General features: G+C 55.7%; 4 protein-coding genes across 4 annotated transcripts; 2 read left to right on the top strand and 2 right to left on the bottom strand.

Moving 5' to 3' along the window:
• Window positions 1–361: 361 nt before the first annotated feature.
• On the bottom strand, window positions 362–6596 carry KIAA1191 (KIAA1191 ortholog). Its single transcript, XM_088522570.1, has 7 exons — window positions 6541–6596; window positions 6297–6466; window positions 5346–5472; window positions 3739–3863; window positions 1955–2061; window positions 1515–1654; window positions 362–1057 (listed from the first exon to the last, which is right to left on the bottom strand). Exons 1-7 carry the CDS (start codon window positions 6566–6568, stop codon window positions 849–851), a joined length of 906 nt encoding a protein of 301 aa, XP_088378696.1. The 5' UTR covers window positions 6569–6596; the 3' UTR covers window positions 362–848.
• A 543-nt stretch (window positions 6597–7139) lies between these two features.
• ARL10 (ARF like GTPase 10) lies at window positions 7140–9460 on the top strand. The gene is made up of 4 exons (XM_088522504.1): window positions 7140–7359; window positions 8090–8252; window positions 8435–8610; window positions 9110–9460. Exons 1-4 carry the CDS (start codon window positions 7168–7170, stop codon window positions 9284–9286), a joined length of 708 nt encoding a protein of 235 aa, XP_088378630.1. The 5' UTR covers window positions 7140–7167; the 3' UTR covers window positions 9287–9460.
• A 1382-nt stretch (window positions 9461–10842) lies between these two features.
• NOP16 (NOP16 nucleolar protein) lies at window positions 10843–13448 on the bottom strand. The gene is made up of 5 exons (XM_088522569.1): window positions 13301–13448; window positions 13043–13157; window positions 12383–12458; window positions 11554–11660; window positions 10843–11264 (listed from the first exon to the last, which is right to left on the bottom strand). Exons 1-5 carry the CDS (start codon window positions 13405–13407, stop codon window positions 11121–11123), a joined length of 549 nt encoding a protein of 182 aa, XP_088378695.1. The 5' UTR covers window positions 13408–13448; the 3' UTR covers window positions 10843–11120.
• A 153-nt stretch (window positions 13449–13601) lies between these two features.
• Window positions 13602–13980, top strand: HIGD2A (HIG1 hypoxia inducible domain family member 2A). The gene is made up of 2 exons (XM_088522503.1): window positions 13602–13738; window positions 13808–13980. Exons 1-2 carry the CDS (start codon window positions 13627–13629, stop codon window positions 13972–13974), a joined length of 279 nt encoding a protein of 92 aa, XP_088378629.1. The 5' UTR covers window positions 13602–13626; the 3' UTR covers window positions 13975–13980.
• Window positions 13981–14066: the final 86 nt, after the last annotated feature.

The following is a 14066-nucleotide window of genomic DNA, read 5'->3' as shown; positions in this document are numbered from 1 at the left end:
GTAAGATGCTAAGAAACAATCAAAAAGCATCCAGAGCATCAAAACTACTGCTAAGGGAGTTGTTGTTTTGCATGAATCTGGAAAGGAAAGAGGAGGGTTACTCAGCTGAAGCCAATCCAACTCCAGTCATTTCCACCAATTTTGGAGGAACATTAAGAGTTACAGATGCATTCGTTCTTCCCCTTTACTGCCTTGGTTCTGCTCCTTGACTTCCTAATAATAGTGATCACTGCCTTGCTTTTCCTTTAAAAAAAAATCTAGGAAGAAATAAATAAGCACAGGGTGTGAAATACCATAAAGTGATACGGGAAAACAAGGGAAGTCCATCCTTAAAGTTATCGTACCACGTTCCCAGATTAAGTTCTTTCAGTCTGCTAATGGTCCAGTTTATTCCTGGCTTGTTTGCCTCATTTTCTGCTGGTGTTTGTGTGTGCCAGTCAGAACAATGGTCCTCCTGAGGATACTTCAGCACTGAGCAGGACGAGATAATTAGACTACAGGTAGAGAAGCCAGTCTGCTCGCACACCACAAGGCTCTCCTTTCCCACAAAACACGGATCAAGGTTTGACTGCAGCGTTCTGTACTGGGAAGTGGGTCTCCCCGTGCGGCCTGGCACATGGAACCGGTGCAGACACAGCAGACAGGCTGGTTTACACTGGGTTAGTGCTAGTGCAGGAATTTCTCAAAGACTCATTCAGGGTTGGCTTTAGAGGAACAGTGAGAGCTGTCTCCTTTGCTGAGATGAAAAGCTGGAAGAGAGAGACTTTCCTATTTTACTGCAGCACAACGAGACGGGGAAGCAAAGCCTAAGATACCCCTTAATCCATTAAGGACACTGAGTGTTCTTGTCAGAACCCCGTTGGAGTGAGAACATTGAGATCCCGAGGTTTGATATTATGGGAACGTGGAGATTGTTTCCTCCCTTCTGCGACTGGAATGTCCATTTTGGGTGGCTTGAAGGTGACTGGATCTTCTGGCATCCTAGTAGCCTGGGCACGCATCAGTTCCATCGGGGATGGTTTCTGGGCACCCTTATAGGATTGGATGGTAAATCCTCCTGATGGAGGGGGAAAAAATACAACAAGTAAGAGCTGGGGAAATCAGCCAAGCTTCTTTCCACTGCTACAAATACTGGGCACTCAGCACTACAGAAGAACCTATGCAAGTCCCAGCAACCTTATGTTACTTAAAGTCTACTTCACATCCGGAGCTGACACTTCCAGTTTAGATTCCACAAGACAGAGAAAGCAGCTGAGCAACAGGCGGTCACCTTCACACCCTGATCTTCACTGCAGGTCAATGCAAGTGATTGACACCTTCAAGCCCTCAGCTGATTTTTTTTCAAAGCAGCTTTACCTTTAGGTACAGAAATGGTTTGAATGGCACATGTTCACAAGGTGGTCCCAGAAAATTACAGGGGAAGTTGGAAGTAACGCTCCAGAAGTAGCCACTGAGTTTGCCACCTGACAGTTCACCCTTAACTCTTATAGTTTAAGAACTCTCACAGGACATACCTGGATCATTGGTGGATTTCTGGATAGCTTTGGGTCCAAAAAAGCTCCATTTTTCAGATGCCAATCTGTCCCCACCAGCTTCCATGGCAACAAAATCTGAGCCAGTGATAGAAGCAGAGGCTCCATGACTAAACCAACCCCTAGGGAAAAAGTAATTAAGATGCATAAAACATGAAAAGAGTAAATATTTCCCATTGTGACAAACTCTCCCTGTAGCTATCAGAGGCAATTGAAATGATCTTTTAATAAGCTTGTTATCACCCAGAATGAAGATATACTGAAGTTCAAGTTTCAACATGTCAATCCGTACTTGGATGGAATTGATCAACGAGCTCTCAACATCACCTCTTAGGCCCTCATGGGAAGAGGGTTGTCCAAGTAACTCCCACCTCATCCTGCAGGAGACCACCCAAGGCAGTAGCCTGCCAGAACAAGAGTACCTGTTTTTATGCCTGGGAGAGGAGTGGGGAGTGCTACTCGGAGTGGACTGAGCGGAGGAAGTCTGCTTGTCTTCTTTCGTCATCTCTCCACTCTGCATTTTTAACTTCTGTTACGAGGGACAAGAGAAACACAGAGGCAATAGGACTTTAATGCAAGGTGTAGAGAACAGACAGACTGGTTTTAAGTCTTATTTCATCTAAAACTTAAATCACACTGTTACAACACACTGTATACAGACCAGATTTTGTATAAGAAGTGTAAGACCTACTGGGCCCTGAGAAGTAATCTATGAAGGACGAGATGAAAACATTGCTCTAGAACTCCTTCAGATGAACTGCATTTTAAGGATATGCCTTGTCATTAAAAAAAAAAAAAAACAGGAACTGGGTGTGCGTAACAAGTCGTTCACACAGTACAAGCTGAACCTTGAAGAAGTCACTTGAAGGGCAGTTACAATTCAAACAGGGAATACACAGGCACTTTCTCAGACTGTTTCCTGTGGCTATCCAAGCCACACTAATGAAATTCACTGACAACATTGTTATTGTAACTTTGCCCTTGCAAGAGTGCACTCAGAGGATTCAATATTAATAAACTCTAACTACAAAATTACTGCGAGCAATGGTGAGTTCATCAAAAATGCATCGATTTAAGACCTTTAAGTCTTCATCTGGAGTTAGAGTCCAATTTCATTTTCCAACTTTCACACTGGAAATGCATAGTTTACAACTGCTACCATTCTACTTTGCTCTTGGTTGTAAAATACCCAGACTAGCACTACTACTCAAGAGCACCAGGAATATCTGTATTCATTACAAGAGTCCAATGAGAGTTGGCACCACTGAGGCAACCATGAAGACAGAGCTCTAAGTTCAGTCTGCCCATCACTTATCTACTACTGCAAACATCTAATCAAGAACAATCTGCTGTACTTGCTTCTTAAAAACCTGTGGGGAAAGCAGCATGGAGAGAGAAGAGGGAAGTTCAAGATCATCAGAATAAGCTTCAGATTGTGGGGGGGGAAGTCAACAGTCAACCCTTTAAAGTTCTAAAAGTTACCTGCTTCAGGGATGAGACTGGCAAGCAGTTCAAACACCTCGATTTTAAAGTAAGTGTACTTAAAGTAAGAGGCCTTCTCTCGTCCTCACACCCACATATTAGCATTGTTGAACATAATGAAAGCTGGAGAGTGCCCATCCACCTGGCAAGTAACTCCTTCCTTTCAAAGTAGTTATCACAGAAAGAAAAGAGCAAGTGCACTGGACACCTTAATTTTTTTTTCTTTTTTTTGCAAGAAAGGTTTTGAGCTAGCAGGTCTCTTCCAAGTCTTAACAGAAAAACCACAATAGAAACAAACACCTCCCCAAAGAGACTTGATACCAGGATTTGCCAACAAATTCCAGAAAACTAGTATTTTCGGCAACTTAACCATTTAGAGACAAAGCTGGGAAAAACAGCTGCAACAGTCAATTGGTGGGCAAGATTCAGGAAACTAGACTCCATATGAAGATGTCCCCAGTTTGAAAGAGGATTTTAACAGTCTGAAGTAACTGTGGGACATGGCACTTTTCAGAGGAAGTCATTTGTTTCAACGCTGTAAAGGCTAATCCTAATTTTAGAATAAAAACAGGCAACCCTTTTACAAAAAGCTGAAAGCAATCGGAGCAAGGAAGTTAAGGAGAGCCCTGGGAACAAGATCAGAAAGTTCCGTCACGCGAGAGGCGTGAGGGCAGTATACAGCCTGCAAACACCACAAATGCAGAACACAAGCGGTGTGTCTTACATGGACAGCCTCGGCCACCCGGTGATACTCGGTCTCCTCTGTAGTGAGGCCTTTGTGGGGAGTGTAGCCAGCATCTCGCAGCCCTGCCTGCTGCTCAAAGCGTTGAATGCTCTCCTGAGTCTGCTCTAGAAAGAACAAGAACACACGTTCACACGTTCACACGACCACATGCGGTCACAGCGAGCGCAAAGGCAGCTCAGGCAACCAAACATAAGAGCCAGCCAGTTTTCAGTATTCATACCTACATGTTGTGATTGTGGACAGAGGAGGCAAGATGAAACTACAGAGTTATTTTGACTTGAAAAGTATCCTGAGTCATGGAGCTGAGTCAGAGGAGCAATGATTGCTCCCAAACCACAGCCTGTATCACAAATGCACCACCTGTAATTAAACCCATCTGGTCCAGGAAGCTGCATCACTCCTGACTAAACCTTCCTTAAATCTCAGAGACCCCCAATCGACTGGATATTTTAAGTGGCCTTCTGTCAGCATGGGATGTTCGCTCCCTAGCTAAGCCAAGAGCAAAATTAACAGGACATAGAGCACAAAAAAAGAAGTTACTGAAAAAACTTAATGTCTCCATTTCTAATAGATAAGGACATCACTTCCCAAGTTGAAGTTATACATAATGCAGCATCTCTGCAAGCCTGACAAACATAAGGTTCTTACACTTTACCTTTGTCTGTTTATTTCAAAACTGCCTGAAGTTTTTCCTGGAATGTGTAGGTTGTGATTCCTGACTTCCTACTGCACAAGAACCTTCTACGCCTTCATGTTTTTAACTAGATTATAATACTACATTAGACTGGAACAAAAGCAGATTTCCAGCAGGTCTGTATTTCTATACACTATTTGCAGATATGTTGGTTATCTTTGAGTCAGAACAAAGAAGTGCAAGCTCAAAGATGTTCCAAAACGCTGTTCTAAAACCTCACAGTCATTGGAAGCTCTGCTTGGAGGGAAAGGAAAAAAAAAAAAAAAAAAGCTTCAGATTCCAGCTGTTAAAAGAAGAGGCAATAGGGAAAGAGTAACACATGAACCTCTTCTGCTGCAAACGGGTAGGTGCTCTCTGTCCACATAACTGACCCAATTTAATTTTAAAACCTTATTATTTATATGAGCTGCTTTAAAAGCAAGTGTAACTAAGACAGCTGCTGCTATTAACTAACATAAATGCCAGCAAGTGCTCCATTAGCGAAATATGCCAGCTCTCCACATCACTTTGGCCTAATTTAGAGCCTTGGTTATCAGCCGGTAACAGCAAGCTAATAAGTAAATGAACGGCAGGAGCAGCAGCACCAGCCCCTGCACTTCAGCTAAAGGGTGGTCTGGGCTGCAACATCCTCTCAGCAGGCAACAGCCACCGCTCTCGTCCCTCCCATCCAAACCCAGCACTGAGAATGCAGGGGCAGCAAGCGAGGCTTTCTACGTGGCTTCCTTCAGGAAACACCCTCCAAGTATTACATAGTTCAAGGGCTGAGTGAGTCTAAACTTAACCTGCCCAGGGACTCTGATCTCCCAGTCTCCCAAGGCACCACCCAACTGGAGTCGACTCCTACGCCCATGTCCCGCTGGGCACCGCATGGTACAGAAAGGAGAGTGCTTACTTGTGAAGAGAGAGTTCATGATGATGTGGGTGGCCTTGGCCTTCACCACGGGTGCCTTGTTCACACTTTCAGTGGAAGATGAAGGCGTTATGACCGGTGCGTTCGTGCGAGCGTCCCCCTCCTCGATCTGTGCAGAGGAAGCAGGACATGGTTTAAGGCCAAAAGGTACCTCCAAGGCCACATCTTTAACTACCCAGGGAGATACTAGCCGGCATCCCAAGGAAAGTTTCCTGTGCTGTTCCAGCTACGGCCCAGGAACATTCAGAGATGCATCCTGTTCTGTCCTAGCAATTAACTTTCTTTTAACATTTGAAATTACGCTGGGCTCAGAGCCAACAGGTCACTGGTCCAAGTATGAAAAGGTCAACAGGAAAGGAACTAGAACACGTCCGTTTCCGCTCTCGGAACAAAAACTGGACTTCAAGGTCAAGCACACAGACTGCTCAGAACCACAAAATATCTACAAAGTGACAGGACCACATGGCTTAGAGGCTGGAGTGTAGATTTTATTTTCTCTCAATTACTGCATTCCCAGGTTGTTCCTGGGAGAGTCTCTAACGCATCTAATGTACTTGGCTCTGCCACTGATCGGGAGACTCTTGTAGCAAAGAGGAGCCTGGTAGAAAATGAGATCTCTAAAGCAAAGCACGGACCCAAGGGTAACTGACCACAGGCAGGAGGGCTCCCTTTAGGTGCCCAAGCCCCATGCCGGGCATCCCTTTGTGGAGGAAAGTGCAGGACACCACAATGAGCTGAAAGGCTGGGTTTAACCCCAAAATGATGCAGGTTTATTTAACCTCCGGTAAAGAACCCCCTTCCCTTCCAACTTAGGGAGCAGTGAAGAGGCGGGAGGAGCCGGTCCGGCCCTGGGAGCATCCCCGCAGCTGCTCCGCGCGGTTTAACGGCGCCTGCCCGCGCCCGCCGCCCCGCGAGCGGCTCCCCCGGCTCTACCTTCGCCAGCTCCCGGTACTTGCGCTCGGGGATCACGGGCTGCCTCCAGAGCACGTTGGCGCCCAGGTCGGCGGGCGGCGGCGTCATGGGCGCCGTGTCCTCCAGGGCGTCGTCGTAGCTGAAGGCCCGGCGGGGCACGCCGAGCGGCAGCGACATCCTGCCCGCCAGCGCTGCGAACAGAGGGGGCCGCGCTCAGCGCCGGGCCGCGAGCCGCGCGGCCGCCGGGGCTCGGGGGAGGCCTTACCGGGGGCGTCCGGCTGCCGCGCGCTCATGATGGCGCCGCCGCGGGGCTAGCGGGGGGCGCGGGGGCGGGCGGCGCGCGGGGGCACCGGGGGCGGCGGCGGCGGCTCCATCGCCGAGGCGAAGGCCGCGGAGCGCCGGGGGCGGGGGGGCGCGGAGGCCGGCCGAGATCCCGCGAGACTTGGCGCGCGGGGCACGCTGGGGGCTGTAGTCCCGGGGCCGGGTTTGGGGCGGACGGGGGCACTGGGGGGATTCGGGGCAGTTTGGGGGAGATGGGTGTTTCGCGGGGTACGGGCCGGCTGGACAGGGGGGTACAGGGCAGGCTGGGCATGGGGGAGGTTTGGGGGCACAGAGGAACTTTGGGGGAACGGGGCAGGTTGAGGGATGGGGCAGGCGGGGAGGAAGAGCAGGTCTGAGGGGAAGGGGACGCCGGGGGCACCGGGCAGGTCCGGGCTTTGCCCCCGCGCCCTCCCCTGCCCGCTGCGGGGGTCCCGGCGCATCCCGGGGGCTCCGTCCTCCCGCCGCGCGCCCCGCGCCGCCTCCCGCCCGCCCACGCGGCGCGGCCCCTCCCGGCGCGGGCGGCCCCGGCGGCGGCGGAGGGAGCGGAGCGGAGCGCGGGCGCCGGGAGCACATGGCGCCAACCGGTGCCCTCCGGCACCTGGCGCTGGCCCTGGGCGCCGCCGTGGCCGTGCTGGGCTCGCTGCTCTTCATCGCCTGGAAGGTCTATTTCCGCCGCGGCACCTGCGCCGGCTGGGACGGCTGGTGGGAGCGGGAGCTGCGCGAGCTGCGCGAGCAGCAGAGCCGCGAGCCCCCCGACGGCGCGGTGAGAGCGGCGGAGCCCGCGAGCCGCCCGCGCCGGGAGCCTCCCGATCCCGGCGGGGAGGGGAAGGGACAGGGGTCGGGGTGGCCCACGGGGACCCTTTTCCCCGACGCCACCGAGCAGCTGGAGGGGCGCGGAGTGGGGCTCCCGTCGCTGGGATCATCAGGGGTGCAAGGCCTGGGTCCCCCGCGGGATCCCTGCCCCGCACCGGGATCGCTCTCAGAGCACAGGCGGCCGGGGCAGAGGGTAGGGTTGGGATCAACACCCGGATCCCCTTCCGAGCCCATCCGCCGGGGAAGGAAGTACCGAGCCAGGATCGCCAGGGTGCCCCCTAGAGCCCATCAGGCCGGGGAAGGGGCTTAGGGTCTGAATCCTGCTGGGACCTTCCGCCGGATCCTCCCCTGGGCCCTTTTGTAGCCCGTCCTGTCGGGGAAGGGGGAATCGCCCCTGCAGCTCATGAGGTGGAGAAAAGGGTGCGGGGTGTCACTATCCCTGGGATCCTACCACAATCCTCCCCAAGCCTGTCCGGGGGAGGAAGAGAGCCCAGGGTTTGGAAAGCCCTGGGATCCCATTAGTATGGGAAAAGAGGGTGCAGGGTGCAGATACTTCTGGGGGCTGGCAGAACCCCTGGCTGCAGGCTGGGCTCTGAACCTCCTGCTGCACCAGCATGGGGCTGGGAGCTCCCGAATACGGGGCTGCCCCCTGCCCAGCCCCACACTGTCCTGTGCTGCAGCTGGACTGGAGGCAGGTGCTGGTGCTGGGGCTGGACGGAGCAGGGAAGAGCAGCGTCCTGCACTACATCTGCAGCAAGACAGCGAAGGACACCATGGCGCCCACGCAGGGCTTCAGATCTGCCCGGCTGTGCATGGAGGGGCTGGAGGTGGAGCTGCTGGAGGGTACGGCTGGCCTGGCCCTCCCTCTGCCCCCCCAAATGCTTACCTTGTCCCTGCAAGCCCCGTGAAGCCGCCTGCCTAGCGCAGCAGGCTGGGGGTGCTGTGCCAGGGCTGCTCGCCAGCCCCGCGAGAGCCCCTGGCTCCCCGTTTTCCCTGGGCACTTGAGCCTGCCTCTCTCCCCACAGTGGGTGGCAACCAGAACCTGCGCTCCTACTGGCCACACTACCTGAGCCAGGCCCACGTGCTGGTGTTTGTGGTGGACTCAGTGGACAGGTCGCGCCTGGTTACAGCACGCGAGGAGCTGCACGCGCTGCTGGCCGAGGAGCCGCGGCTGCCCCTGGTTGTGCTGGCCAACAAGCAGGTAGGTGTCCGCTCCCCGCGCTGTCCCCTCGCTCCCACCGGAGCTGACTGCGGGGGAACTGTCTCTCTGTGGGTCCTGAGAGCAGAGCCTGACACCCGATCTCTGTCATCTCTGGCAAAATCCATGTTCTTGGGGCTTGTCTCGTTTATTCCAAGGTGAGGCTGCCGTTACCAATGCGGGAGCCGCTCCTTTTGCGTCAGCTAATGAGTTTCGGGAAAGCACCCGGGCACACAGCAGTGCACAAAGACCCACAGGGGAAATACATTATCCGGGCAAGCGGCCAAGCGCGTGCCTGCCGCTGCTTCCTATTATTCTGCACTGAAGTGACTCAAATGAAAGAGGAAAGAGGCCCTGTCTGCGCACAGACTCTGTCAGGACTGGGCATCCTGTCAGCCAGGATGGTCCTGGCCACCATGCTGGTGGCAGCCTGCAGGAACGGCCACGGGTGAGCAGGACATCCATGGCTCTCCTGAACCGAGTCCTCCCCCTCTTGTTGCAGGACAAGAGCGATGCCCTGAGCACGGAGGAGCTGCACGACGAACTGGCCCTGCACACACTCAGTGGCCAGCGGGACTTCTTCCTCCTGCCCACCAGTGCGACCTGGGCCAGCCTCAGCACTGCCACCAGCGTCCTGCACGTCAAGAGCCTGCTGGTCACCCTGCTCTCCCAGCCCTGAGTCCTCAGGGTGCCCGCTCAGACTCCGACCCCAGAAGAGCTCCCCTTTCCAAGACAACGGCACAAGGACAGAGACAGCGGGATGGAAGCAGCCTGCTGGCCCTGTAATGTTTGCTGCACCCTGAGAGATTTGAGGTAGAGCTGAGGTGCTGGTTGCCCTCAGGGAACAAGAGCAGCAGGCTCTCGTCTCTGCCAAGGGGAGAGGGGCAACCACCTCGCCCTGCTGAGAGCAAAGTCTCCGTGGGACAGAGGCACAAGCACAGATTTTACCTCTAGGTTAGCAGGCAGGGTTCCACATCGGGCAGGGCCTCGTGCCTTCACAGCAGCCAAGCAAGATTTTAAAAGAGTGGGGCTAAACATCAGAACCAGCCCCCACAACTGCCAGCACAGAGCAGCTCCTGCAGGGTGATGGAGAGGGCGTGGAACAGAGCAGCAGCATCGGGAGGAAGCTTTTGTGGAGGGGAGCAGTTCCTCCCCTGTTCGTACAGCTCCAGGTGCCTGGATGGCTGCTTGTGATGTCCCTGGGACTCAGTCCCCCTGCTCCAGCTGCGTCCCCAGGGCCGCCGTGCAGCCGCGTCCCCGCGCGCGGAGCAGGAGGGGATGATGACCTGCAGCACGTGGCGCGGGCAGCAGGGACAGCTGCTCCGTTTTGTCGTGGCTCCGGGGAAGGATGCTGCCCTCCAGGGCCCACGGCTGTTCAGAGCAGCAGATGCAACAGAGCAACTCTCCTGGCTGCTTTCCTGGCCTGATAAAGGTTACGTGGACTCTCCCTCCTGAGCAACGTGCTGAGTAACTGCTTACGCAGCCACGTGTCCCAGCCCTGGCACCTGGCCGACCCAGGCCGGCACCAGGCACCAGCAGGAATAACCAGCTCAGGCTGCCCCTCCACGGGGGCGCAAGGCCCTGCTCTCAGCACCTCCCCAGACTTTGTACTTAAAAGCAAAAGCAGGAATGGGGCAGCCCTGTGATACCCCTGACCTTGAGCAGGGCCAAGGTGGCGCTCGGGAGGAATCTCACAGAGCAGGAATTCACCTGCCCTCCTGTCTCCTTCCCTTGCAGCTGCCCCAGGGAAGGAGAAGGAGGCAGGACCCAGGACTGAACATGCTCTGACAGCCTGGGGAAAGGTGGTGGTTAGGTCACAGTACACTGGGTCCTGAAAAACTGATGGGAACCTGGAGAACACATCAGGGAGAAGGGGCATGTGCTGGCTGGTCTGTGAAGCTTTTGTACTCTTTCAATAAAGAGAGATAAATCACCCCGTTCTGTCTTCCATCTCCTTGGAAGGGAAGGCAACACCCAGCCCAGGCACCTAGAGCTGGAGGAGAGAGGTTGCTCCTGGGGAAAGCAGCTCCCTCAGCTCTGCTGCTCACAGGGAAAGCCTGAGGTGTTGCCCCACACACCCCCAGGTACCCCAACCCCACAGCTGCACAGGGCCCTCAGTGACAAGCAGGCCCAGCGCCTACAGCCTGCAGATCAGCACCAAGAGCTCTCTGAAGCAGGGACTGCTCCAAACAAGAGCAGGAATGGATGTACTCAAGCCAGACATACTCACACCAGTTTGAAAAAGCCATTTATTATAACAAGATAAGAGAAGCGGGGAGGGGCACAGCACACTCAGCGTCAAGATCAAAAGCCTCACCCACGAGTCACTCAAGCCTGGCCATAACGGTCTCTTGTCTCATGAAGAGCCTTCTCCCATCCCCAAAGGCTTTGTACAACTTGCAGGCACTGAGTCCTGGTCCAGGACTCTCAGCCTGTGAGCGACCATGGACCCTTCAAAAGTGATAGCGTCAAGCCTGCAATTGCAGGCAAAGCTGAGAACAAGGACTCTGTGGTCACTGCACATCCATCTTTTCCTGCTTGAGTGATGCAACAAAAGCTTTGTACTCCTCAGGATAAAAGTTCTTGTACACATTGATCTTCCTCTTGATCTGCTTGGGAGTATCCTGGTAGTAGTTCTTCTCATCTCGAGCCATTTCCTGTGACAGAGAAAAGGAGGATAACTTAGAGGAGCGGCCACATGACCAAACACCCAAGCCAGCCCAGCCACCAGAACCACTCTCAACAGGCAGGTCCACTCAGGCTGGCTGCAATGTGGCACCTGAGTCAGACAAGGATCTGGCCACGATTCAAAGTGCTGCCTTCCCTTAACATCAGCCAGGCTGGAAAACCGGTTCCAGGACAAAGACCCTTTAGTGTTTCCCTCTCTGCACAAGCCAGAAGGGAGGACCTCCAGGTCCTCCTTACTCTGGGGCAGCCAGCACCTACCTTGTAGTTCTCTCCATGATTCTGTATCATGTATCGCACATAGTCAATGAGGTCTCGTGAGAGTGTGTTTGACTTCTTCTCAGGGAGACTGGCCTCATATTCCATCTCTAGCAGAAGACAAAGACACCGTGAGGCTGGCAGGCATGAACGGGGCCCAGCAGCACCTCAAAGGATGCCAGCTGCCTCCAAAGATTGACCCTAATGGCACTTGAGAAGCTGGTTCATGCAGTGCAGCTCTGCTGCCTGCACACACCGGACTGTTCAACAGTCTGACAGCACAAGAGAAGGAATGGAAGAACAGCCCCTTGCTGGTGTTGCAGCTGCCTAGGGCTGTGCTGCTGCTCCTGCCCAGCTCAAACTCTGAGAAAGGAAGAAGCCTTTTCATGGCTCTGCGTGTGACTGTTCCGAGCCATGCAGTCACCATTAAAACAATCAAGGTGCTACAGACACAGCATCATGTTGCATGAGTGATAAGAAAGTCTCAGAGTGACTCAGAGAGAATTGTGAGCGAGACGGCAGAGTATAAAGACAGAACTACTGTGCCAGCTCCTGGCTCAGCTCCAGCCTTGGCTGGGAACTCCCTAAGCCAGGTGGCTACTGTTTCACCAGCCCACGAGTCTTAAAACGTCTAAAGTAAGGAGAGAGCAAGCAAGAATTAACAGCCTTCCTTGCACAGAACAGTTAAGGATCATCCTGTAGCACGAAAATGAGAAACAAAATGACCTTACAGGGCCTTGGGAACAGAGTTCCAGGTGCCACGACAACAGTGAGATGCAGCAGCAAACCCGCCATGACTGCGCATGTGAAGGGTGATAAAAGCAGCACTAACCATTCAACACGTAGGGCTTTATCACGGTTTTCTTCCCTTTCTCTTGTCCATCACTTTCAACATCCGCCTCTGCTGCCTGCATTGAATGAGAGACAAGACAATTCAAGGAAAGTCCATATGGAGGAGGGCTGGCATCTGTGCCCTCCTCCAGAAACTCTACTGCTTCCATAATGGCCCTGCAACTTGGGAATCTGAGCAGTCAGAACAGAGATTTGTTTTGCTTTATTTAACTAGTCTACGGGGAAAGCTGCATGGTACAAGAGAGCACTGCCCGCCACGAGCAGCCCCTCTCTGTGCCATGCAACGGAGTGTGCGGACAGGGACAAATGTCCATGGCAAACAGGTCCCTTCTGGTCTTCCTCACATTTCACAAGGCCACTTCTAGGCAGCAGCCTCCTCCACAGACCAGGGCAGGCCGCACTCACAGCTTTACACGGGCTCGTTTACCTTGTTAGCTAAAGAGAGGGGGCTGCAGCGCTCCCAGCACTAGCCCTCTCATCAGACCCCAGGAGACTGCGCTTATCTGATTTTAAAGCCATCCTTTTTCTGGAATGTATTTGTCCATCTCTGCACCCAGAGTTCGGCAGAGGAGCCCCTCGGGATCCCGGAGCCGCCGCCCCCACAGGGGGTCCCCCCTCCCGCTCCCGGGGCCCCACTCACCAGCAGCGCCTTCCTGGCGATGGGGACGGCCTTGTTGGGGTCCTCGGCCAGGCCCATGTCGGCCAGGTTCTGCGCCACGGACTTGGCGGGGTCCCAGGCATGGCGCACGTGCGCGCTGCGGACACAGCGCTCAGCGCGGCCCGGCCGCCCCGCGCGCGGGGAGAACCCGCCGCCTCCCCGCTGCCGCGTGGGCTCCGGCCACGCGCCCCCGCCCCCGGCCCCTTCCCCGCGGGCACACGCGCGGCCGCCCCCGCTCACCACTCGATGCGGGGCCTGGCGCGGCGGCGCGCGCTGCGGTAGAGCCGCTTGCGGTTGAGGTTGTAGGAGAACTTCTGCCGCCGGCTCTTGCCCTTGGCCTTCGGCATGGCTGCTCCCCACGTGCGCGCGCGGCCGCGGGGCACCACGGGAAGCGCAGTCCGCGCGCGCCGCGCCGCCCGCGGGGAGCCACGCGCCGGGGACTACAACTCCCAGCGTGCCCCGCGGCCTGCCGGGCGCGAGCGCGCTGCGCGGCGACGGCCGGCAGGAGCGCGCCGCTGCTCGACTACGGCGGCCGGCGAGGGGCGCGCGGTGTCACCTTCGCGGCCATGGAGACGGGGCCGCCGCCTCTGCCGCCGGAGCTGGCGCCCGTGTTCCGCGAGGAGAGCTTCGGCGACAAGTTCGTGCGCAAGACCCGGGAGAACCCCCTGGTGCCCCTAGGTGAGCGGCGGCGGCGGCGGGCGGGCGGCGGGGCGGCGCGGCAGCGCGCTCACGCCGTGCCCCGCGCAGGCTGCCTCTGCACCGCCGCCGTGCTCGCCGCGGGGCTCGTGAGCTTCAAGAGGGGCAACGTGCGGCGCTCGCAGCTGCTGATGCGCGCGCGCGTCGCGGCGCAGGGCTTCACGGTGGTGGCGCTGCTGGGCGGCATGGCCGCCGCCGCCGCCAGGCCCCGCCAGTGACCGCGCCGCCGGCCCGGGGCGCCGCGGGACCGGCCCGCGCTGCAAACGCTGCCAATACACGGCTGTGCTGACCCGAAACGTGCGCCTGGCGT

Source organism: Tinamus guttatus, unplaced genomic scaffold (genome assembly GCF_059628265.1).
Source record: "Tinamus guttatus ecotype Peru unplaced genomic scaffold, ASM5962826v1 Tinamus_guttatus_pri_ptg000155l, whole genome shotgun sequence".
Lineage (NCBI taxonomy): Eukaryota > Metazoa > Chordata > Aves > Tinamiformes > Tinamidae > Tinamus > Tinamus guttatus.
Note: the sequence above shows the minus strand (reverse complement) of the source record. Positions and strands in the feature narration are given on the sequence as shown.

What these genes read in the sequence shown, in the direction of transcription:
- HIGD2A (XM_088522503.1), top strand. Translation starts at nt 13,627, where the DNA reads ATGGAGACGGGGCCGCCGCCTCTGCCGCCGGAGCTGGCGCCCGTGTTC. An exon ending in GAACCCCCTGGTGCCCCTAG is followed by an intron (nt 13,739 to 13,807) that starts GTGAGCGGCGGC and finishes TGCCCCGCGCAG; the next exon opens with GCTGCCTCTGCACCGCCGCC.
- KIAA1191 (XM_088522570.1), bottom strand. Translation starts at nt 6,568, where the DNA reads ATGAGCGCGCGGCAGCCGGACGCCCCCG. An exon ending in TCTCCCAGGCATAAAAACAG is followed by an intron (nt 1,655 to 1,954) that starts GTACTCTTGTTC and finishes CTTTTTCCCTAG; the next exon opens with GGGTTGGTTTAGTCATGGAG. An exon ending in GAAATCCACCAATGATCCAG is followed by an intron (nt 1,058 to 1,514) that starts GTATGTCCTGTG and finishes CCCCTCCATCAG; the next exon opens with GAGGATTTACCATCCAATCC.
- NOP16 (XM_088522569.1), bottom strand. Translation starts at nt 13,407, where the DNA reads ATGCCGAAGGCCAAGGGCAAGAGCCGGCGGCAGAAGTTCTCCTACAAC. An exon ending in GCCAGGCCCCGCATCGAGTG is followed by an intron (nt 13,158 to 13,300) that starts GTGAGCGGGGGC and finishes CTGTGTCCGCAG; the next exon opens with CGCGCACGTGCGCCATGCCT. An exon ending in AAAGCCCTACGTGTTGAATG is followed by an intron (nt 11,661 to 12,382) that starts GTTAGTGCTGCT and finishes GTCTTCTGCTAG; the next exon opens with AGATGGAATATGAGGCCAGT.
- ARL10 (XM_088522504.1), top strand. Translation starts at nt 7,168, where the DNA reads ATGGCGCCAACCGGTGCCCTCCGGCACCTGGCGCTGGCCCTGGGCGCC. An exon ending in GGAGGTGGAGCTGCTGGAGG is followed by an intron (nt 8,253 to 8,434) that starts GTACGGCTGGCC and finishes CTCTCCCCACAG; the next exon opens with TGGGTGGCAACCAGAACCTG. An exon ending in TTGTGCTGGCCAACAAGCAG is followed by an intron (nt 8,611 to 9,109) that starts GTAGGTGTCCGC and finishes CTCTTGTTGCAG; the next exon opens with GACAAGAGCGATGCCCTGAG.